The sequence below is a fragment of the Macaca thibetana genome, chromosome 3 (genome assembly GCF_024542745.1).
Source record: "Macaca thibetana thibetana isolate TM-01 chromosome 3, ASM2454274v1, whole genome shotgun sequence".
Lineage (NCBI taxonomy): Eukaryota > Metazoa > Chordata > Mammalia > Primates > Cercopithecidae > Macaca > Macaca thibetana.
The window spans coordinates 37,017,731-37,042,791 of NC_065580.1; the positions used below are offsets into that span (position 1 = coordinate 37,017,731).

General features: G+C 36.0%; 1 protein-coding gene across 4 annotated transcripts in view; it reads right to left on the reverse strand.

Annotated features, from left to right (window-relative positions):
- Positions 1-25,061, reverse strand: part of PTPRZ1 (protein tyrosine phosphatase receptor type Z1) — a 191,057-nt gene that overhangs the window by 64,689 nt on the left and 101,307 nt on the right. For all 4 annotated transcript variants that reach the window (XM_050785075.1, XM_050785074.1, XM_050785073.1 and 1 more), the window contains exons 5-10: positions 21,839-21,934; positions 20,940-21,006; positions 13,538-13,695; positions 13,243-13,393; positions 2,098-2,282; positions 669-795 (exon numbers count right to left, since the gene is read on the reverse strand). In XM_050785075.1, the coding sequence (XP_050641032.1) occupies positions 669-795; positions 2,098-2,282; positions 13,243-13,393; positions 13,538-13,695; positions 20,940-21,006; positions 21,839-21,934 (784 nt within the window). The remainder of the gene's footprint in view (positions 1-668; positions 796-2,097; positions 2,283-13,242; positions 13,394-13,537; positions 13,696-20,939; positions 21,007-21,838; positions 21,935-25,061) is intronic.

The window sequence follows — 25,061 nt, forward strand, 5'->3', positions numbered from 1 at the left end:
GTTATTGCATATGCTCTAAGATCAAAAGATTTTCCCATATATTTAGAGAAGGTGCATGCAAATAAAACACAAGTAGAAACAACTTTTACTTGTCTTGTTTTTGGGAAAGAGTAAGGGCAATCAACCAAGAGGAAAACACCCCACTCCCTATAACCAAACTATAAAAAGTAGAAAAACAGATCTAAGACAAACTCTTGAGATGCTTTGTATAGATACTTGAAAGTACCTCACATTGTATAGATATTTGAAAGTACCTCACATGGCCTTAGGATCATGTATATACTTACTACATAATGCTTTGGGGGCTGAAAAAAGGAAATAAATACAAATTAAACCAACTCTTAATTATCCAAAATAACAGTCTCAACATTTACATAATAATTTTCATTTAATGATCATTACAATATTATAAATATGTTTAGTCGTTCTTATTTTACAAATGGTAAACTCCAATACTAAGGATAAATTTAGTTATTGTCCTGCACCAGACCTGCTGAATGAGAAATAGGTCCCATGCCTCAAAAAATTAACTGGCAATCCATTAAGAGAAAATCACTTTGCCTTTTGGCTAAAAGAATATAAAGTTAGAGAGAAAGCATCAATGCATGCAGTAATTAAACTAACCTCATTTATTGAGCTAATATATAGATGTATCTGGCGGTACTTACCAGGATTATCGGTAGGCATGTCGACAATCAGTTGGTCACTGTATTTTCCATATAAGCCATTAGTGCATATGGCTACTATTTGAAGAACATAACTCATATTGGGTAGCAAATTATTGAGAATAGCACCCTAAAAGAAAGATGTTAGTAATTATACAAATGTTATTCTCATAGGACTACTAACACACTAGGTATCTTTCCTAGAAAACTTTTTCTCACTGGTCCATGAAAAATACTTCTATTTTATTAACCTAAGGAAAAGTTTATGTAATGTTGCTTAGTTAAACTTGTGGTATTTGTGAATTATGAAGAACTGGAAAACTAGGCTTTTTTTTTTTTTTTTTTTTAAAAATCAGATTTAGTTTTAGGAAGTTTCATTTTTAGCCAGAACTCATCAAATTCATAAATGAGTACCACAAACTAAAAATTAATATTTTAGACAAATAAATGGGGAGCATGTGCAAATAAGGAGCAATGTGAAGAAGTGAACAACTAAGTTATGTCTTTTTCTTGACAATATATATGCAAGAACAGTAATATAATTATCTTCTTCACATAATTATGAAATAAACATATTATCATTTATTTCACAGATCATTGTGTCTCCATATTCTAGGCGACTGAATTAAAAGATTACTAAAATTTTATCCATTTTGTCCACATGATATGAAACACAATTAACAATGAGTTTTTATTTAAATGCAGCTTCCCAGGACTTGTAAGACTCTAGGACTCTAGGTGCCTGAGGCAGAGTCCAGTGTCCTTGAACCTGCAGTGGGGACTTTCTGGACCGACATCCAGATGAAGGTTTGCCAACTACACCCTAATCTATGGCCAACATTTCCCTACCAGAGCAAAGTTTAATACTGACATGTTCAGGCCACAAAAGGAATCTGTACTTATTTGCACGCGCTGGTGGAGGGAGGCAGGGGTGGATCTTTTTGTAAGAAATTTGGTCTTACATCCCCAAAGTTCTGACCCAATCATGACTTCCCAGCTGTTATCTGAAAATTTTTTGGTACAACAAACAGGACTTGTATGTACCCTACTCTACTCTTCCTGTGCTGATATAGCATAATGGAAGACACAATATAAAATGTATCAGGGCACTGAGATTCTGGCCCTATTCTACAACTGCAATCTTAAGAAAGGCCATACTAAATGATCTCCAGTTCATAAGTCATATGTATCTACTCTATAATGTTATTGTTGGTAAAGTTATGTTATCCATTTAATTAAATATAACTTTTGACATAATTTAGTATAGCTTCTAATTTAAAAATTTTTTTAATTTAAAAATACTCACCCCACCCCACCTTCACATAAAGTCTAAAAGTAATGGAAGAAAATCACATATAACCATTTGTAAGTTCTTACCTTGGAAATTAAATTATAATGTTACCATATGTAAAACAACTGATCATATAGTTACCAAGTCTTGATAGCCATCTGTCAAAAATTCATGCTTGGTTTGGTCCTCTCCGTCCAACTGCTGGTACAAAACTGCAAACTTCTCAATCATGGTATCATAAACAACTCGAGGCCTTTCCCATGTAACAAGAAGGCTGGTATAATTCTCTGGGTCAGCCTGAACATTTTCTGGTTCTGAACTACAAACTTCAGAGAGAAAAAAAGTACAGCTGTTGATAGAACTTAGCCTTGAGGACTTGAATAAATAAAACATATTCTATAAAAATTTTATTGTGTTTTATTTCAACATAAAGTACAAAGTTACACTTTTCCACTGTGGAGATTTTGCTTATTCCATTTCCTATATCTAAAACACTCTTTCCTCCCCTCTTAACTCTATCTGTTCAAATCCCAGCTTTCCATTTTGGAAAGGTCTTGGTCAAATGCTACCTCCTTCATTACATACACTAATCTCTACTGAAGTGATCTCTGTCACTGTCAATCATCTATTTTATCATTATTACTGCATCGTTTGCATACTTCCATATTATTTTTTCCTGAACGAATCTTGACTCCTCTAGTGGATTATAAACATAAGAACTACAGCTCTGTAGTTCTATATTGCCTAGAACATTGTTTTGAATATCTTTGGCATACAGATTCATTCTTAGAAATAAATGAACAAAGAATATCTGCAAGTTCATGGTGACTTAATTTCTCTTGTTTGGTACCTGAAAATCTGTTCAGTTCAGGGTGTGGATAATTTCAGTTATGAAAGACATACTATTATTGGAACATTTTGTTCTTAAAGAATCCTTGAACTAATTAAAAATTCCCAACCAAAGAAAACCTAAAATTGCCATTTCAGTATTTTTCAGATGTGCTGACAAAAATCCCATTTTGTTATCATAAGTAAATTAAGAAAATAATTTTAGGGAATTAAAAGACTTGTTTGTTTCATCTGAAAAAACAGTATTATGAAAATCATTCAGAGACTTATTAAAATGAATTCAGGTCCATGCTGGGAATCAAGCCCCAAATTTAGTCCCATCAGAGAGTGCCCTGGTACTTTCCAAAATGCATTTCTAATGTGATAGTTTGGACTAATTTGGAGAAGAAAAACTATAACATTTTATGGTATTTTACTAATGAAGCAGAGTAATAGATATCTCTTCACAGGCCAGACAGATTTGCAAAGTAGAAGGAGAGAAAGATCTCTCAGGCTGAATATTAATTAATATACTTACAGAATCTGGTCTTTGTTTTCAGGTGATACCTGAAGTTACAAAGCCACTCGATGACAGCATGTGGTAGACTTAGGTAAATCAGTCATCACTGATACAAAAACTACAAGGACTCAAAAATATGTTAACAGCTGCCGCCGATTGTGACCAAAATGCCTTCTCTCTGCTAGTTTGCAGTTCACCTCCTGAACACAGGAGGGCACCCACAACTAACAATTGGTCTTATAAATGGAAACAAATTTTACATACATTTAGTAGTCACAATTTTAGCATATGTACAATATGCTAGCAGTGGTATAGCATATGTACCATATGTACAGTATGCTAGCAGTGGTACAGAAATGATTTAAAAAATATGAATATATATATACCTTTTAAATACGTGAATAGCTTTATATCAGTTAGAAATTATTTTTCACTTCAAACCTTTGATGTTATTTTTTGTTTAGGGAGGGCTTAGGTTGGGGTGTTCCTTTAGAAATAAAAGAAAAATTATTTCATTATCAAAAAACACGAATTCAGAATGAGAATGTATTTTAATTTAGGTCTATACTACATGATGTTACTCTACTGAGTGAGACTTCTACTAATGTCCAGCAGATGGCAGAAGACCTTCAAATTGTCTCAAGTGAGCTATTCACGTTTCTATCATTGGAGCAACAACCTCCTTCTTGCTTCTAATGAATCCCAAGTTCACTTTCAGAGAAGTTGGCAGTTACTCTGGACAATATCATTTGTAGATTTTTGTCCTCGAAAAAGCAATCCCACTTTTTTACAGAATGGGAATGATTTAAAGTGAACTATACTCTTCAAGATGAAACTGTTTTGAAATGCATTAATTTTATGCATATATACAAAGCATAACAGTCTCTTGAGAAAAAAAAAAAAAGGATTCATTGCAAAATATCCAAAGGACTACTGCCTAAATAGCAGAAACTACTTTGGTTGGATGTCTATATTTGTCTCGCCTTAATAGTAGCAATCAGTAGATGTGTCAAAATTTATGAAGCAACATTAATATAAAGTAGAGCTCCAAAAAGAAAGTTATATTTTCTTGCCCATAGGTTTTCACTTCTTGTAAGAGTTTGTTAGTTATTTGTTTAATAGTTTGAGTTTATATTTTAATTAGAAATGTATTTTTTAAATACTTGTGTTTATTGATCATCAACAATACAGTTGCATGTTATCAAGCTTTAGGTAAATCTTTTTTTTTTAGATGTGGAGTCACAGGATCATATGGTGAAAAAAACATACATACTTTAGAATGTTATTAACAGAAAAGCCTATATTTCTATATGTAGTTTATGGTCTTGCCAAAGGGTTTCCTTTCTATAAGATAGAACTGAATCTTTCAAATAACAATTTAGTTAATTCCATATACACTATTTGGTGTTCAAACCATGGAATGAACATAGAAGAAGAGATTAATAGACACTAAATTTTCCAGGTTTTGCATATATTTCCTATTGAAATCAGCTCAATTATCTTTTTAAAATTTTATTATTATTATTATTATTATTTTAGACAGAGTCTTGCTCTGTCTTCCAGGCTGGAGTGCAGTGGCACAATCTTGGCTCACTGCAAGCTCCTCCTCCCGGGTTCATGCCATTCTCCTGCCTCAGCCTCCCGAGTAGCTGGGATTATAGGAGCCCGCCACCACACCCAGCTAAAGTTTTTTGTATTTTTAGTAGAGATGGGGTTTCACCATATTAGTCAGGATGGTCTCAATCTCCTGAACTCATGATCCTCCCGCCTCGGCCTCCCAAAGTGCTGGGATTACAGGCGTGAGCCACCGCACTGGGCCAGCCCAATTATCTTATTAGAAGCATATGTACTCTGTAAAGTACGTTTCCTGGATTGAAAATCAGTAACGTTTTTCCAGATGAATATGTACTCAGACATCAAATACAAGCTGCTATAGAGTAAAATAGTAACAAAAATATAATTTTCCTGATCATGAGAAGTTTGAAACTGTTGAAGCTTCATTCCCTCCCTCAGGACCACATTTCACATACTGATTCCTTTCCACATCTACATGTGATCTGGCTCATAGTTACTGATTCTTCAGGAGACACTGGCTGAGAAGAAGAACCTAATTGCTGGTTATTGCAGGCTTCTGGCTGTGAGTCTGGGGCCCATGTCAAGTCACACAGAGTACAAGTAAATGGCACTGTACCATACATGAACAGTGAGCAAAGAATCCTCACTATAAAGAATGAGAATGTAGTCTCCTTTATCAGGGAGCTATATGTGTTCTTGCTTTAAAAACTTATTTTTAACATTCCACTCTCATCTGCTTGATTCTAGGCACTCTAGACATACAGAAGAAGAAGGTAGTGTCTGAGCCTTTAGATGCCCATTCCTGTGATAGCTTTCAAACACTTAGATTCAGTAAGCTCTCAGATGTAACGAGTGGTTTTAGATTCTAAATTCTGCACTCCACTGATAGAGGAATGTATAAAAAACTTACAAAAAATTCTGCCATTTAGGCCAAATTAGGAAATTCTTTTCAAATTTATACACATTTCCTACTAAAAATGGTATAAGCTTCTTAAGCTTTTAGCTGACACAAAGTCCTGTGCTTTATCATTCATTCTGTCATTACTTAAATGAAGAGTGAACACCTACTACGTAGGAATGGACATGATCTGTGGAACCAGTGCCAAAATATTAGTACGCAAAGCACTGAGTGACATGAGGAAAAAATGAAGAAATAAAGAAAAAAACAGAGACAGAGAAATACAAATGCATTCCTTGGCTGTGACAAATCTTTGTTCATCAAGAAAGTTGATGCAGATGACCAAGGGGAGATAGGAGATTCCTTCCACTTCTGTTGCTCTCTAGCCTGCCTTGGAAGAAGCACAGTCTGCCCTGAGGGAGAAGGCACAGTCTTAGCTTCAGGTATTACGAGTAAAATGCGGATTGATACGAAATGGCAGGGAGGTGATTCTTAGCTAGTGGCAGAGAAAATGTCATAATTACCCGAGACTACACTAGGTCTCACTCAGTTATTTCCCACTAATTTGAAGTTCTGTACAGTATAACAGTTCATGACAAAAGTGCTTCATAAATACATGCTAATAAGTACACCACTTCCTTATTTGAAGTTTATGACCTTCATTTTTAAAAGTAGTAAGACAATGACTACTGGGAGAAAAGCTGAATGACTTACAGACCCAGAAGGTAACCAACGAGGTTGTGACTTCTCCTCGGGCAGTAGCAGATCCTAATACAACTGATGTAAACATTTACACAAATGTTGAATGTAATTGGAAAAGATCTATCCCTGTTTTGTACTTCTGAATGATTACATATTCACTTTAGATACTACTAGGTATCTACTAGGGAGGCTGAGGCAGGAGAATCGTTCGAACCCAGGAGGTAGAGGCTGCAGTAAGCAGAGATAACAGCCACTGTGCTCAAGCCTGGGTGACAAAGAGAGACTCTGTCAAAAAAAAAAAAAAAAAAGACAGTTTTCACTAACTCTTTCAAGACCAGATGGTTGTATTAAATTCTGTGATCCTTAGAAGAGCCAGTGTCCATTCCATGATGCCAAAAGGAAATGCCTTCCTAATAAATGGCAGCTCTCCATACAAATGGAAATACAGAGGTTTGAAGTTCTGATAAAATATTCATTAATTCACAAATAATCTATTGAGCGCCTGCTGAGAATGCAAAAAATGAGTAGGGCCTGGTCCTTCAGCTTACAGAGTTTATATGAATATATAAATCTCATGTGGTTTTTGCAATTATTTATAATGTATTTCTAAAAATACATTTTCCTACAATGCATTTATTGAGAGCAAGATTTTGACAATTTTTATGCTAGCTTTTACTTCTCCTCCTGGTCAAAATGAGGATATTAGATATTTATAATGACAAAAAATATGTGAACTGAATGTACAAAATTGAGGAACTGATTAAGGTTTAATATATAGTTGTAACTATATGATGGAATACAACATAAAAATTAAGAATGATATATTAAAGGTATAATATGAAGTAAAAAAAATCAGTAAACAGACATGTGGTATAGTCTCATTTTTTTGTGAAATATAATAACATTTTTAAAAATTTTCAGAGAAAGACTTGGATGGATCTTTACCAAAATCTTCATAATAGTTATCTCTGGGTAGTGTAATTACAGGGTATTTGTATTTTTTTCTGTGTCCTTATCTATATTTTCTACGTTGTATAAGTTCATGCAGTAAAAATTTATTTTCAGATTGAATTTAATAGAGATCAAAACTGAATATAAATACAATCCTCAATTCTTATTCTCAAATTCAGTTCTAAAGGAGATAGTATATCCATTGAGAAAAAAACTTTCATAAGAACACAGTATTTCTATGCACAAGACAAATGATAATAAATGCTCACTGAATGCAAAGACTCATGATGAAAAAAGCAAGTCCTAGTTTGCGAAGAAAGAAACAACTAATTGCTAAGAGTCTAATCAGATTCATGTCTCCTCTTTTTTCACTGCAAAAATAAAATCAAGTAGCTCACTTCTTTATAATGATTTCAGTAAATGCAGACTGTTATATAATGGGCATCTATAAAAATTATTACCTAATAAATCTTGATATGCTAGGTGTTCATTATTGTTAAGTACGATAATTTTACAGAGGATTAACAGAGTCAAAATGAAGAATGTAAATTATTTAGGTATTTTTTTCAGTCACAGAGGAAACTATTTCTTAACAATTCTATCATAATACTGATACTACCTTTTTAAAATTAGAATCTTTCTTTTCCTGGAATGATCTTTAATTTTGAACATGAACTGTACACACAGCTAATACTACTGTACTGTATTCTTCTGAAGGCTTTGTAAATTTTTCATTAATTAAAGGATGTTCAGCAAGAAGAACTTGGCTCCAACCTGTCTGGAAATCTAAAGCCAGTCATTCCTTCTGTGTTTGTTGCCAATAATACATATGCTCTTTTTAACCCCAGAGGCTTAGACATAAGTAAGCTTTGGCCAATGTTTTAATTCATTCACTTATTCACCATTCATCAAGGAGTCAGAGAGCTCTTACTACCTGCCAGGTACTTTTTCAGATGTTACAGGTAATACTGAGATCAATTAGACAGGGATCTACCAAGAAAATAAGGTATGTACATAAACACCCCTGAAGCAAGGCAAGAAAGGCAAAGTGCCACAATTGCAGGTCAGGAATTACGACGGTTCAGAAGAAAGAGGAATCACATTCAGTTTTGGGTAATCAGGAAGTCCCTATGCTGCATAAGGGCATATTAATTATTTGACAGTGGTTCATATTAAAGCCAAAAAAGAATTGACTGAATATGTAACTGTGTGAATGAGACTCATCCAACTAACATGACCTGACTTTTCTATTTCACTGTTATCTCAAAATGATATATTTTGACAATGACTGAAACTTTAAAATCATAAATGTGCATATTAGTCTATGTAACTAGAAAAAAAAGTTCTGTTATCATCTCCGATCCCCCCTAGAAGGGGATATGTTTTGGCAAATGAAGGGCCCCTTTCTAAAAATATTTACTTATTTATTTATTTATTTTTACTTCAACTTTTATTTTAGATACAGGGGTACATATGCAGGTTTGTTACATGAGAATACTAAAAGATGCTGAGGTTTAGAGTACAAATCCCATCACTCAGGTAGTGAGCATTATATTGATAGGTAGAGTTTTTAATTCACCCACCTCTCCACTCTCTCATAGACCACAGTGTCTACTGTTCCCACGTTTATGTCTATGTGTGATTAATGTTTAACTCCCACTTATAAGTTAGAACATGAGGTATTTAGTTTTCTGTCCCTGCATTAGTTCACTTAGGATTATGACCTCCAGTTCCATCCATCTTGCTGCAAAAAAGCATGATTTCATTTTTTTATGACTGTATAGTATTCCATGGTGTATATGTACTACATTTTCTTTAATCTACCACTGAGCACACGGGTTGATTCCATATCTTGCTATTGTGACTAGCACAGCAATGAACATATAAGTGCATATGTCACTTCTCAGAAGAAAGCATACAAGTGCTAAGAAACATATGAAAAAATACTCACCATCACTAATCATCAGAGAAATACAAATCAAAACCACAATGAGATACCATCTCACACCATTCAGAATGGCTACTATTAAAAAGCCAACAAACATTGTATCTGGTGAGGCTGCAGAGAAAAGGGAATGCTTATACACTGTTGGTGGGAATATAAATTAGTCCAGCCATTGTGGAAAGCAGTCTGGAGATTTCTCAAAGAACTTAAAACAGAGCTACCATTTGACCATTTGACCCAGCAACACTATTACTGGGTATACACCCAAAAGAAAATAAATCATTCTACCAAAAAGGGCCTTTTTAGATTGCTGAGCTCATTAGGATGAGCATGGGTAGGCAAGTTTGAAGGATCTGGGACAAAGCTAATTTTCCTGCCTTAGGAAGACGTGAAGACTTGGGTGCGATGAGGGTAGCAGCTGAGACTCTGTGAGGGGAACTGACAAAACAAGAGGGTCAAACAATCTGAAGGCAAAGACTCTAAGGCCCAGCAAGGGAGACTGCAGAAGAGATGTGTTTCTGCTAACATAATTTTAGAACAAAAACTGATGGCCATAAAGACACAAAACTTTAATAAAAACTGGGAATGACTTTTCAGCACTTTTATTTATCCTAAGGATATACAATATAAGGGAATAATACTTTCTAAGTAATATTGTCTAAGCTGTAGGCAGATATTTTGATGAAATGCTGAGTTTTGTAGCCTCTCCCCATCACTCCATAAATATTTAGTCAAAAATACAAACATAACAAAGTAGTTGGTGTGACTGGATTTTCTTGAGGAAGCTGGGGAAGGCACACATATAGGATAAGTACACAACAAAAACAGCATGTAGATGTGCATTTTTATTGTAAAGCTTTCTAGTTTTTCCTTAAGTATTGCATATTTAAGTCCCTTCAATTTAAATGAGTCTGTTTTGAGTTATTGTTTTTCTAGTTAGTTCTGCCATTTATTTTGGAACCAAACCACACACAAACAGGTGATAAATAACTTATTATTACTACGGCAGTCATAATAGTGTTGCAGCAGGGATGTAAAATTCTGTGACAATATACACACATGGTCTAAGGGAATAAAATCGATTCCCATAAGCTCCATTCAAGAAAATTACTTTCCTTACTTTATAGGTCCTATTCTATATTTATAGAACCCAAAACACCAAGTAGTTTAGAAAGTGTTGTTTCTGTGTTTGACCTTAGGATAAACAAAACACTCAAAATCCATTACTATTTTTTTGAAGTTTCATGTCTTTAAAGTCATCAGTTTTCTATGTAAGCAGAAATTATGTTCCAGTATAAAAGTAAAGTACAGTGGATAGAACTTTGCAAAGCTTTAGATTCAGGGAGAGTTAGGTTCAAATACTGACTCCATTCCTTTCTAGTTGTGTAAACTTGGGCAAACCACTTAATATCAGCTTCCCAAACTGTAAAATGAAGACAATGAGGCCACCTTCATAAGAGTGATGTGAGGTCTAAGTCAAATATTGTCTGGTTTCAATGCCTGGTAGAGTCACACAACACACAGTAGCTATTACTGTTTTTGTTATTATGGATTATTACTTTGGACCTTTAACACTTAACTGTGAAAGCAATGTTCTACATTAAATCAGAATTATACACAGGTTTACACATTAAACAGTGCAGGAAGCACCCATCAAGCATAACTTGCTATGTTTTTATTATGTGGAAATGGAGTCTTTCAGCCATGCAGTGAATATTTAGTGAATGAGAGCTTTACTTTAGTTTGGCCATGGAGATAAAGAGATAAAAGACTTATTTACTTCCATTATAGGGTTCAGAGATTGCTGGCAGAGACAAATAAGTAAATAGACAATTACCAAAATATGGCAACTGCTATGAAGTCTGGAGAAGCTGAGCACATCGCACAACATTCAGAGGAGCACCATCTACAATCTATGGGTATAGTGTTTCCTTGAGTGTGCAGTCCTGTGGCCATTGCCAGGGCCAGACTTAGGTGGACAGAAGTAGAGTCAGAGATGGCCTCCCAGTGGATGCAATGCTCAACTTGAGTCTTGAAGAATGAGGAGGCAGGGAAATGAAGACAGTGGAGACGAACATGCCATCAATGGGGAAGCCAAATGTATAAATGCAACCTGGAAGAATGTAGTCTTCATCTTCAGGAGACTTCATGTAGTTCAATGTAAGGATGCTAGTTGGGGAGGCTTAAGCACTAAGACTGGTAAACCTACACAGAGCCTATCGTGCAACAACAAACAGTTTGAATTTTATTCCAAAAGTCATGCAGAGCCAGTGAAGGGTTTTAATAAAATAGAACTGATAAAACTATGTGACCAAAAAAAACCATATTTATTTAACTTATAATTTGGTCTATTATATTTAAGAAGAGGGGATGATTAAATTCACTTTCTTTTTTCTAACCGATTGTCTATTTTTTACTGGACAGTATGCTATAGTATTTAGTACTGATAGGAATATAATTAAATTTCCTCACTTTGGGGCACTTTAATTTAAAATTTGGTGTCACAGTAAATATAGCTATTCATCACTGCTGTCTTGAGTTTTATTTTTTTGTTAAAGGATAAACGATTCTTGGAAATATCACATTAAAACAATAAAAGCTTGTTGTTTTAATGCCTAATCTTCAAAAGCAGATGATTATTAAATTAATATTCTATGTGGCAAAAAAAATCATTGAATTCATTGCAGGACTGATATCAAAGAGGTCCATCTACTTGGAAAGGTTAGAAGTCCCTAGTGCAAAGGTCACTTCAACGACTTCTTTAATGAACAAGTGACAACCTCAGTAAAAACTGAAAAGGAAAATTTCAGCAGATGTATCTGATGTGTTCTCTGGACATTTAAAAATGCTTTTAACTACTGTGTCAGCTTCAAAAAAAACAGACGGCACTCCAGAGACCCCTGTGGTGTCATTTCCCTTGGCTGTACCTCACAAGAGCAAATTTCTTTTCCTCCAAAGAAGGAAACTGGCAAGAAGATTCACTTCTTATTCATTAATACCTCAGTGCATTTATTTTCAGTACTGATTAGGTGCCAGGCTCCTTCTTGGGGGGTGCCAACACCAAGATGAGCACTTTAAAACCCAAATACTGTGTCAAGACTCAGTTCAAAGGCGGTTCTTCCAGGAAGGTTTCCTGATCATCACAACCAGAAACGATCTCCCAAGCTCTGAACACCTCAGCCTCTTATTCATTCCTTTCTCATACCTCTTAGCCCAGGCAAATACCAGAAAGTGAACTCGTAAGTGTGAATTTTGCTTTGCTACTTATTACTGTGTATTCTGGGAAAATATTTTCCTTATTAAATCTCAGTTTTTCAGCCGAGCGCAGTGGCTCACGCCTGTAATCCCAGCACTTTGGGAGGCCGAGGCAGGTGGATCACAAGGTCAGGAGATCGAGACCATCCTGGGTAACACGGTGAAACCTCGTCTCTACTAAAAATACAAAAAATTAGCCGGGCGTGGTGGCAGGCGCCTGTAGTCTCAGCTACTCGGGAGGTTGAGGCAGGAGAATGGCGTGAACCTGGGAGGCGGAGCTTGCAGTGAGCCGAGATCGTGCCACTGCACCCCAGCCTGGGCGATAGAGCGAGACTCCGTCACAAAAAAAAAAAAAAAAAAAAACAAAACAAATCTCAGTTTTTCTCATCTGTAAAATGGGGCCATTCTTACGGGAAGAATAGATTTTTTAATTGCCATTTTATAGAAGTGGTATCTGACAGTCAGAAAATTAGACAGCTTACCTAAAGCTACAAAATTAATAATTAAAACATTTCTAAAACTCCAACTCCTCTATATTTGTCATTTTACCAAAATTACCTCCTATAACACTGCATCTATGACAGTTGTAGAAGATTATATTTAAATACATACCTGCTTCGTGAATCTCTTCCTTTCCAGTGTATGAGGAAAACACCTGTCTAGAGAACTTGTACTGTTGCTCTCGAAAATTGTTTTGTAAGTAGTCCATCAGCATGACATAACCAGATTGTTGCATTGTAAGAACTTCACAAAAAACAGCCAACTGAAAAAAAGATCAAATAATTTAACATATCTGCTTCAAAGGCATTGGTAAATGCTTTAAAACAGATATTTTATAGCAAAGTTTGAACATAACGTTTTTTAAACGGCTTTGAATTACTTGATTTGTTTGAATTTCTAAGATTACCTGGTTTTCGGAGATGCTAACTGTATCTTTAAAAACAATCCAGTCAACTGTGTCTGTGCAGGGAGGAGATGTCAATGAGCCATTGTAAATGTAATACTTGTCAGTTGAGTTTGGCAGAAGGTTCAACAGTATGAATGGATCTAAGGCAGCCTGCTTTCCTAAAAAGGAATAATATACATCTCAGCTGGAATCTCAACACTGGAACTTAGCTGTTCAAAGCTTCTATGAAGCAGAGACACATGCTTTATTATGTATTTAATCAAAACTGAGATTTTGAAACATTTTAGATATATTTTTAAATGGTAATAAAGCTGGCATGCCCCAAATTGTATTACACATGTCACTATACAGTGTTAGATGCCTTATCTTTACAATATCAAGATGGTGAACAGAATATTTTACATATAAAAATACTCAGAAATCATATGATCATCTCAATAGATAGTTACATCACTTCATAAGACTCAATGCCAGTTCTTGGAAAACAAAAACAAAACCTTATTCTGGTGAAGATGATCATCAAAGCCTGCACTAGTCATCATATTTAAGAATGACTTATTGGAAGTGTTTCCCCTAGAGATCAAGAATGACACCAGGATGTCCCGCCATCACCACTTCTATTTAACATTGAACTGGAAGATTGAGCCAGTGCAATAAAGAAAAAAGAAACAAAAATCTTAAGATTGTATAGGAAAAAATAATACCATCACAATGTACAAATAACATGATTGTGCATTTAAAACTTTGAAAATTATTTACAGGCCAGGCATGGTGGCTTACACCTGTAAAAAGGCCAAGGTGGGTGGATCACGAGGTCAGGAGTTCGAGACCATCCTGGCTAATACGGTGAAACCCCATCTCTACTAAAAATACAAAAAATTAGCTGGACGTGTTGGCATGCGCCTGTAGTTCCAGCTACTCAGAAGGCTGACGCAGGAGAATCGCTTGAACCAGGAGGCAGAGGTTGCAGTGAGCCAAGATCGCGCCACTGCACTCCAGCCTGGGTGACAAAGTGAGACTCCATCTCAAAAAATAAAAAAATAGGGAAAGAAAGAAAGAAAGAAGGGAAGGAAGGAAGGAAGGAAGGAAGGAAGGAAGGAAGGAAGGAAGGAAGGAAGGAAGGAAGGAAGGAAGGAAAAAAAGAAAGAAAGAAAGAAAGAAAGAGAAAGAAAGAAAGAAAGAAAGAAAAGAAAGAAAGAAAGAACATTTACAAAGTATGAGAAATAAGTGAAATTTGCAAAGTCCCTGCACATAGACCAATATACAAAAATCAATTGTATTTTCATGTACCAGCATCAAACAACAGCAAATAAAATTTAAAGCAATATGATTTAAAATAGCAAAATATTATCAAATACAAATAAATCTAACAAATAATGTGTAGAACATCTACACTGAAAATTACAAAACACTCTTGAGAGAATTAAATAAATATTAAAATGGTTGAAAGACCACGTTCATGGGTTGGAAGAGTCAGTATTGTGAAGGTGTTGATTTTCCCCAAATTGATTCATGGATTCAATGAAATCCTAATCAAAATCCCAGAAGGCTGTATGTGTAATTGACATACTGATTCTAAAATTTCAATAAAAATCCAAAGAAAAGTTAAGACAATCTTGAAAAAGAATAAAGCTGGAGAACTTTCACTAGTAGATACGAAGATCTGTTATACTGTTACATATAGCGCTGTAGAAATTATGATAGTGATGTATTTGTGCAAAGATAGATGAAGAGAACAATGGAAGAGAAAATAAAAGAGAAAAATACGATCATTTGATCTATGATAGAAAATTATTATGGAATGTGGAATGGATGATCTTTTCAATAAACAGTACTATATCAATTGAATATCCTCATGGAAAAAAGTGAATCTTGATTCCCTACTTCACATCATAAGCACATATCACTTCTAAACTGATTGCGGATTTAAATGAACATATTAATAATTCTTTTAAAAGAAAACATTAAAAAACCATCATCATAACCTAATGGTAGGTTGAGGTTTCTGAAATGGCACGTAAAAAATATTACTCATAAAAAGAAATATGAGATAGTATATGCCAATCAAGATCTATTCATCAATAGTCATTAAGAGAGTTAAAAGGAAAGTCAAAGAGTGGAAAAAAATATTTTTGATACAATATACACGTATGTGTTTGTGTGTGTACACACACACACTAATAAATATTGATTTATTCTTATATATAAACTTGTATACAGATTATAGAATTTCTATCCAAAAACTGGTAGAGTTTTCCTAGGTGGGCCATCTGGCCTTCAAACCCTGAAACAATCCAAATATATCGGTCTCCTTGAATAGTCTCATTTGTATCTCTCCAACAGCACTTATCAATAGCAATACCTTGGTCATTTAGCTATTTGTGAACCAGCCCTCACTCATGTAGGCAGCAATCTACTTACCAGTGAGATCTGTGTCTAATTTGTTTTCCTATCTCCTGAACTACCCAGCCCAGTGCAAGTCCTCTGCCCTCTCTATGAGATTGAGGCCACTAAGAAATAGTCCCTGAAGCCAATCAGTGTGGTCTAAGTGAGGTGGCAGAATGTAAAGCAGTGGTGTTAATCCTTATGTGAATAATCCAGGGAGTTTTAGAAAAATACCAATGCCTCAAGCTCCACTCTAGACCATTTGAATTAAGATCTCTAGTGGTCAGGCCTGGGCATCCAGATTTTAAAAAGCATCCCAAGGTGATGCAAACATGCAGACTACTGTAGAACATCCCAAGTAAAGTGAAGCCTTTTCAAGGTTTTAGTCTTTCTTAACCACACTTTCCATATTAGGACACGAAATGACTAGACTATCTGATCTTAGTCTATTCCAGCTCTAAACTCTATAAAGACTGAACATATAAGAAAGCCTCAAAGAAAAAAAGTTATTTAAAAGTTAAGTTAGTAAATTTTAACTTTTCTGTAATGCAAAAAATTCTGAAGGAAAAGGGAGTATTGTTACTAACTAAAGTTAGAGACAACTGCTTCAGTCTGAATTAACAACTGAATCTTAGAAATAAAAACCTCTTCCTTTTTTTGAGATGGTTGTCTCGCTGTCTCCCAGGCTGGAGTGCAGTGGCGCGATCTTGGCTCACTGCAAGCTCCACCTCCCGGGTTCACGCCATTCTCCTGCCTCGGCCTCCCAAGTAGCTGGGACTACAGGTGCCCACCACCATGCCTGGCTAATTTTTGTATTTTCAGTAGAGACGGGGTTTCACCGTGTTAGCCAGGATGATCTCAATCTCCTGACCTCGTGGTCCCCTGGCTTCGGCCTCCCAAAGTGCTGGGATTACAGGTGTGAGCCACCGTGCCCGGCCAAAAACCTTTTCTTAACTGAATTGATAGTCATGTCAATATGGCCTATATGTGGTTTTAATCCATTAGAAAGTTCAAGTTTTGTTTGATTTAATGGATTCATTAGTAACTTCTAAAAGTACGTTCTCCTCTTCTCCAATGTCAAGATAACATGATCAGAATTCAGATTAGATTCAAGTTCTTAGGAACTAAGAAGAATATTTATTTTTAACATGTGAATGTTTTTTAGATTTATGTTTTCAATACTAGAAAATTGCTGTAGTTAAATTACCTCCTTAACTGACAAGTGGACTGTAATTGTTCCTTTTCCCACTGAAGACTAAATTTATCTTACAAATATTTCATGAAAAGTGTGTGTGTTGAGAATAGTAATTAGGTAAGGAGGCAGAAATTGACTCATGGCTAAATTAGGTGGAAATAAATTGACTCCAGGAGAGCCAGGGGCCAGGAAGGGAAAGCAGAGGTGAGACCTGAGTAAGGAGAGTGAGATAGAGAATTTTCCTATTATTGGGAAAGAAATCAAAGGGCAAAAAAGTTAAAAAGGAGCAAAAGAATCAGAATAAGTTTTTAAAAATTTTCCTCTCCCTATCCCCAATGAGGACTCCATTCTTCCTGCCTCTGAACCTCAATAGCAGTCACCTAGTCTGTCTTACAGACATGGTAATTTGATATCACAAGATTCTTTTTTTTTTTTTTTGAGACGGAGTCTCGCTCTGCCGCCCAGGCTGGAGAGCAGTGGCCGGATCTCAGCTCACTGCAAGCTCCGCCTCCCGGGTTCACGCCATTCTCCTGCCTCAGCCTCCCGAGTAGTTGGGACTACAGGCGCCCGCCACCGCGCCTGGCTAGTTTTTTGTATTTTTTAGTAGAGACGGGGTTTCACCACTCTAGCCAGGATGGTCTCGATCTCCTGACCTCGTGATCCGCCCGTCTCAGCCTCCCAAAGTGCTGGGATTACAGGCTTGAGCCACCGCGCCCGGCCGATATCACAAGATTCTTAAATTACAGAGTGCTTTTCCGTTACATTTTCTTCTAACGAAATTTCATACAGTGTTTTTCCTTTGTTTGTGTTTGTGGTTTTCATTTTGTTTTGCTGGCTTGAGAAAAAAACACCTGCTTCATTCAAGTAACCTCACTATTGTTAACACAAGAGAGAAGCCCACCAGAGCCAATGCTGCTCTATTTGGGGTCAGTCATTCATTTATGCAATCATTATTTGCTTGAACATACAATGATGATCAACCAATCAACTAATCAGATCCTTCCATGAGAAGGCTAACAATGGAAGATAAAAAGATGGGGAGGAACAAAGATGAAGAAACCACAATGGGACCAAGCACTAGAGAAAGGCTGGTAACTACATAAAACCAATTCCTATTACTTAGTACAATGATATTTAGCATGGGGCCACACCAACGCCTATGAGAACTTTTCAGTATAGAAATGTCTGGGCTGAATTTGTGATTAAGAAAGCACTATAAATCATTCTGATGAGAATTCCCATCAGATAATCACTGATGATGTTACCTGGGATGTGTCTCTTCCCTGCAACTCGAAAGATTGCAACTAACATCTTTTGTGGCTCTGCTTGGAAAATATTAATTCATTATCTCAGTATTGCTGCAACATCATGCTCTCTCTCTCTCCACTCCATGGATAGAACAATGCCTAACCTAGAGTAGGTATGGTAGATGGGAAGGAAAGAAAGAAAGAGGGGTTGAGGGGAGGAATGAAAACTGGGCTTTGTCCTTTAGAGAGGAAACAGGAAATGAACAACCAGCCCACAGCATAATAAGATAGATCTTATAAGCTGAATAATGGTTGAAAAGGTGTTTTTTTTTTTTTTTTTTAAAAAATAACTTACATTATATGGTGAATACAGAGCCAAATTTGGGGGTGTAGCTGTGGTTCCAGAGTCACTGCCTAAAGACAAGTCCCACCTTTGATCCTCAAGGTTGCCAGCAGCAAAGGCTGAAGGCCAATATGGGTAAGCCTTCAGTGTATTGGGCAGTAGGGGATTTTCTAGAGTCAGAAATAAGACTGGATTTAATTCAAGAACTCTCAAAATGGAAACGTTTGACTTTAGAAAGACTTCACTTATTTGGTTTGGATCGTTGTCCTTGCTGAGTATATTGAAATACTAAGTATCCAGATGAATGAGCTGATAGGCATGAAGGATTTTAGTTTTTGGTAAATTAGGAAGTTGGTGCACAAATAGTGGTGATATGGTTTAGCTCTGTGTCCCTGCCCAAATCTCATCTTGAATTGTAATCCAAACTGTAATCCCCATGTGTTGAGGAGGGACCAAGTGTGAAGTGATTGGATCATGGGGGCAGTTTCCCCCATGCTGTTCTCATGACAGTGAGTGAGTTCTCACGAGATTTGATGGCTTTACAAGTGTTTCGCAGTTTCTCCTTTGCTGGCACTCTCATTCTCTCTCTCCTGCTGCCATGTGATACATTCCTTGCTTACCCTTTGCTTTCCACCATGATTATAAGATTCCTGAGGCCTCTCCACCCATGCAGAACTGTGAGTCAATTCAATCTTTCTCTTACAAATCACTTACTCTCAAATAGGATTGCTTTAGCAATGTGAAAATGGACTAATACAAGTGAAGTAGACAGAGAGAGGGTAAAGGACTAGAATCTGTCCTCAGCTAATCCAAGAACTGTTCTGCTTTCAAATTAAGAGCCAGAATATAGGCAGAATAATGCTGTTAGGGAATCCATATTCTCAGTGAGAGAGATAATATGTAGTCATAGTGTATCTGACGAAGTATCTTCCTGAATGGCTTTCAGACACTAGGTATTAGAAAGGAAACTTTAAAGAACACAAGCAAGTTTATTCTCAAGCTCATATGAGTGCCTTCCAAGGCACCCACAAAAGTAAAGTACCCTGGGAAAGTAAAGAGGCCTTAAGAGAAAGCCTCAAAGTTCCCATAGTTACACAAGTCAGGGTTAACAACCCAGTGTTAACATCTCTTTCATTGTCCCCACAGGCTGGTGCAAGGTCTGTAACATTCAGAATTCATATATTATACATTTTTTTATGTATAGGAATTCAAACAATTTGCTTTATCTCAGTCTGGATAGAATCCACTTTGTGACTCGAGGAGGGGAAAATTAAATTTGACTTATGACATTCAGTGTTGAATTTTGCAATCTGGGTCAATGGAGGGAGATAACAGCTTCATCTTGCGTTTGATTGAGTCTTCAAAAAAAATAAAAGCTACACTACAGGAGTTCACATATTCCTGACTTCTGAAAAGTTGGGTCAATTCAGATCCTCACTGTAATTGACAACGATAAATCAATCCTAGGCCAGGTTTCTGCTTTCAAGAAAAGGATCTTCATGAGTTTTGTTTCTGATTTCAAATTTTGCAGCTTCCCAGAAAGGAATAATCCTCATTTTATTGGTAACTCAGGGCAGCATTTAGATTCTGTGTGTGAGTGCTTAATAAAAATAAAATAGTAATATTAACAGGCTTACAGTCCACTGCCCATGTTATCAAAAGCATTTGTTGTGACAAATTACAAGATCCATGAGATAGCAGGCAGAACAATGTCAAAGCATATTGCATCTTTTGCTATGTAAGCGCTGACCTTCTTCCAAAAATCTCATCTCCTCATGTTGATAAAGCAAAGGATTTATCAAGGAAACTATCAGGGAATAAATTTTAACTTGAGTAACAATTCCTTTTCTACTTTAAAATATGATATTTATAAAATTAGCTTGTTTCAGATTAGGAATTAGTCTTTAAGGGACGTATGATGCAGAGACATAATAGATAAATAGGCTTTAAATGCATGATATAATTAGATTATTTTCAAGAATAAATTTTAAAAATTTCATTTTCCTACTTACATTAATGTGTCATGCTTTTGATGTAACAAATTTTTCTGATAAATTGTTATTTGTTTGGTGAGAAACGTATATATTATCAAGTGCGGAAAGTGAGAGATTGCTCCTCTTTAAAAATGTACTACTTTCTACCTTTTGGAACAAGTGATTTTCGTCATATTGTCAACATTCATATCCATCCAAAGCAGAATCTTGAAGAAAGATATTTCCCCAAGTAGCTTACCAAAACGACTAACACTCTCGACTCCATCAATAATCGCTTTGAAATCCAAATTTTCTTCTGTCCCAACCTGTTAAAGAAAAAATCACATTCTAAAAATAGAATAAAACATTTGGATAACTATTCAATAAAAATGTGAAGATTAATGAATTCCATTTTAAATATGTGCATTAAAAAATAGTAAGTTCGGCCGGGCGCGGTGGCTCAAGCCTGTAATCCCAGCACTTTGGGAGGCCGAGACGGGCGGATCACGAGGTCAGGAGATCGAGACCATCCTGGCTAATACGGTGAAACCCCGTCTCTATTAAAAAATACAAAAAACTAGCCGGGCGAGGTGGCAGGCGCCTGTAGTCCCAGCTACTCAGGAGGCTGAGGCAGGAGAATGGCGGGAACCCGGGAGGCGGAGCTTGCAGTGAGCTGAGATCCGGCCACTGCACTCCAGCCTGGGCGACAGAGTGAGACTCCGTCTCAAAAAAAAAAAAAAAAAAGTAAGTTCCCGAAACAGGTTTTTTTATAGTTAGGTGAAAAAAAAAAAGCAAATAAAAACCAGACAACTTACATATTTCACTAAGAAAAGTAAATTTTAAAATTTTATGATTCATATTTACTGATAATAATACATAATTATTAATATGATGCTTTTTGTATGTACAAATTAGCAAATTTGTGTACTTATAGAACACTTTGCCCCAGCTGGAAAAGATTCACCCAATTAACAAACACAAGAGTCTCCTTTTAAAAATATCAGGCAAGGGTCATCTATTTTTGAAAATGACCACCAGTTTTAATTTTACTTATGAGCTCCTCTCTTTGTTAGAAATTATGTCTTGATATTTCACATCAATATTTAATGTGACTTAAAAAGGAATTACATTAGTGTAAAATGTATGTATAATTATTACCTCAAACAAAATGGATAAAGCTCTTAACTTCCCTTTTCCTTTAACTGCTTCCTCAAAACTTGAAAATCGGTCCGCATCAAAGCAGTAGATTTGCATCTATAAACGTAACAATGATAGTTTTATGATACAGAAAGACTTCATAAAAATCAGCAAAGAGACTTAATAAAACAAGCAATTCAATAAGTTCTATTTGAAAAGTTCTATAAATTGTGTAATTCTACATTCTACGTATTTCCAAAATCTTTTATAAATTACATGTATACAACTACATTTACTATCATTTACCATCCATTGATAAGGAGGGGAATAGAAAGTTAGACATATCTAAAACCAAAATGACCATTTTGAGATTACCAGGGGACTGTGCAGTAAAATTTATTAAAGCAATTACATGAAATAAATAACCATATGTTACTTTAACTGCTTTATTGAATTATTTTAAATATAAGTTTCTCTCTTTCTCAAGCATGCATGCCTTTCCTGAGAGTCCAGAGTTACCATTCTTTGATATTACCATATTGTGATCTATTAATATTGAAGCTCTCAAGGACTCTCAGCTTCTACCTAAAAAATACCAAAAGAGTTTTAAGTTTCATATTTTGATTATTCTCTCCAGTTGTGAGGCTATGCCTTGTTAATTTCTGCTTCCGTCCATATACGTATCTCTCTGTAACAGCCTCTATATAATTTGGTGCTTCTCCTGTCTGGGCTTGGAAATCAGGGGTCTCAGGCTGGATAGAAGTAGAACTAAGGTAAGAGTAGGAAGCCTCTGAGAGTGTAGAGCGTAGTTAGTGCTCTGATGGGAGAAATAGAGGTTGTGCAACAGAGGATGGCAGTGGCTCCTGCTTTGGGTGAGTCACCAAAACCTTTTCAGAGACAGGATTTCTAAACTGACCCTACAAGAATGAGCAGGTTTTAGCCAGGTGAAAGGCAGAAGAGAAAGGCGTGTGTTCAAGTCAGAAGTACCACATGGGAAAGGCCTATTAGGCAAGACAGTATGACAAGCACGGGAAATTGAAAGAAATACAATTTAAAACTTAATAATTATTAATTTAATAATCCAAGTAAGCAAACTTTTTTCTGATCTCCCATATGGTATTTAGGAGAAGAATTGATAAGGCTTTTTTTGTTTGTTTGTTTGTTTGTTTTGAGAGGGGGTCTCCCTCTGTCACTCAGACTGGAATGCAGTGGCATGACCATGGCTCATTGTAGCGTTGGCCTCACGGGCTCAAGTGTCATCCCAGCCTCTGTATGGGATGACAGGTGCATGCCACCGTGTTCAGCTATTTTCTCTTATTTTTTTTTTTAGAAATGGGGTCTCACTATGTTGCCCAGACTAGTCTCAAACTCCTGGGCTTAAGTGATCCTCCAGCCTCAGCCTCGTAACGTGCTGGGATGACAGGTTTGAGCCACCATGCCTGGTGAATTGAGAAGACTTGATTGTGAGACATAGGAGATAAGAAACAAGGGGCAAGCCAGGGATGATCCTTGGGTTTCCTGCTTACACAATTACATAGAGTGTTTTAAAACAACAAACAAGACTAGGCGCGGTGGCTGACGCCTGTAATCCCAGCCCTTTGGGAGACTGAGGCGGGTGGATCACGAGGTCAGGAATTCAAGACCAGCCTGGCCAACATGGTGAAACTTCGTCTCTACTAAAGATACAAAAAATTATCTAGGTGTGGTGGCATGCACCTATAATCCCAGCTACTCGAGAGGCTGAGGCAGGAGAGTAGCTTGAATCCAGGAGGCGGAGGTTGCAGAGAGCCGAGATCACGCCATTGCACTCCAGCCTGGGCAACAGGGCGAGACTCTGTCTCAAAAACAAAAAACAAAAAACAAAAAAACCTCTGAGAGACAATTTGAGAGGCTTTTGCATTGAAATAACTTTATTAGGTTTAGTGCATGGATTCTGTACCATGTATTTTGATTGCTCAGGGCTCTTGTTGATAGAATTTTTCTTGATTTTCATCTTTGTTCTAAATAGGTAATATTGTGAGTAAGCTAAACTCTCAGAAGTGATATGCTATTTAATGAATTGACTTTGATTACTCTGACAAATCGAATTTGATAAATGTGCTTTTCTTTAAAAATATTGAATAAAGAAAAAAATCCAGATTATAAGTTGTAAATGTGAATGTAGATATCCACCTTTTTAAAAAAGTTTTTTAGTCTTTTAAGAGGTAATTCATCTTATCTTATTTTTATTATTAATAAAACTGTTTTGAATTATAAAATGAATAGTTTCATACTAGGTATTTTAGAAAATATGGGGACTTTAAAGGAGAAAATAAGAGGCACCTATAATGCCATCACCCAGAGAAAATCATTATTAACATTTATTTTCTTGAAGTCCATCAATTACTTTTTTTTTTTTTTTGAGACAGAGTCTCACTCCATCACCCAGTCTGGAGTGCAGTGGTGTGATCTTGGCTCACTGCAACCTCCGCTTCCTGAGTTCAAGTGATTCCTATGCCTCAGCCTCCTGAGTAGGTGAAATTAAACATGAGTGATACCACGTCCAGCTAATTTTTGTATTTTTAGTAGAAGTGGTGTTTCACCACGTTGACCAAGCTGGTCTGGAACTCCTGACCTCAAGTGATCTGCCCGTCTCGGCCTCCCCAAGTGCTGGGATTATAGGCGTGAGCCACCGTGCCGGGCCCCTCAATTACTTTTATGAGTAATAAGTCAATCCCTCATTTAATTTCCACAATAATGTTATAAGGCAGGTGCAGCTACTACGTCAATTTCACAGAAGAAAAATGGAAGCATTGGTAAGTTAAATAATTTATACATTGTTATGTCGTGTAACCAATAAGCAAATGGTGGAGCCAAGATTCAAACCTAGTCCATTTGACTCAGACTACACTCTCAGTCAATATTTAATTAATTTTCATGTATTAAAAAATTGCAAAAATAATAGTGGTTATACCGTTTAACATGTTTCTTTTTAAAACCATTAATACCTTATGATGAACTTTTTTGTGTAAATATATCATTCAAAAACATGATTTTTGTGAAATCTATAATATCCATCATAATGTATTTAAATAATGATTACCCTTTGTTTCAATATTATATTATAAATAAATTTTTGTAATTTTTTAATTTTTAGACTAAATGGCTTTAAACTTAAAGATTGGGTATTGAGTGTAAATCATTTAAAATTCTTAATAAAAACAAGCAAACTGCTTCCCAGAAAGTCTACCAATTTAGACTTTCT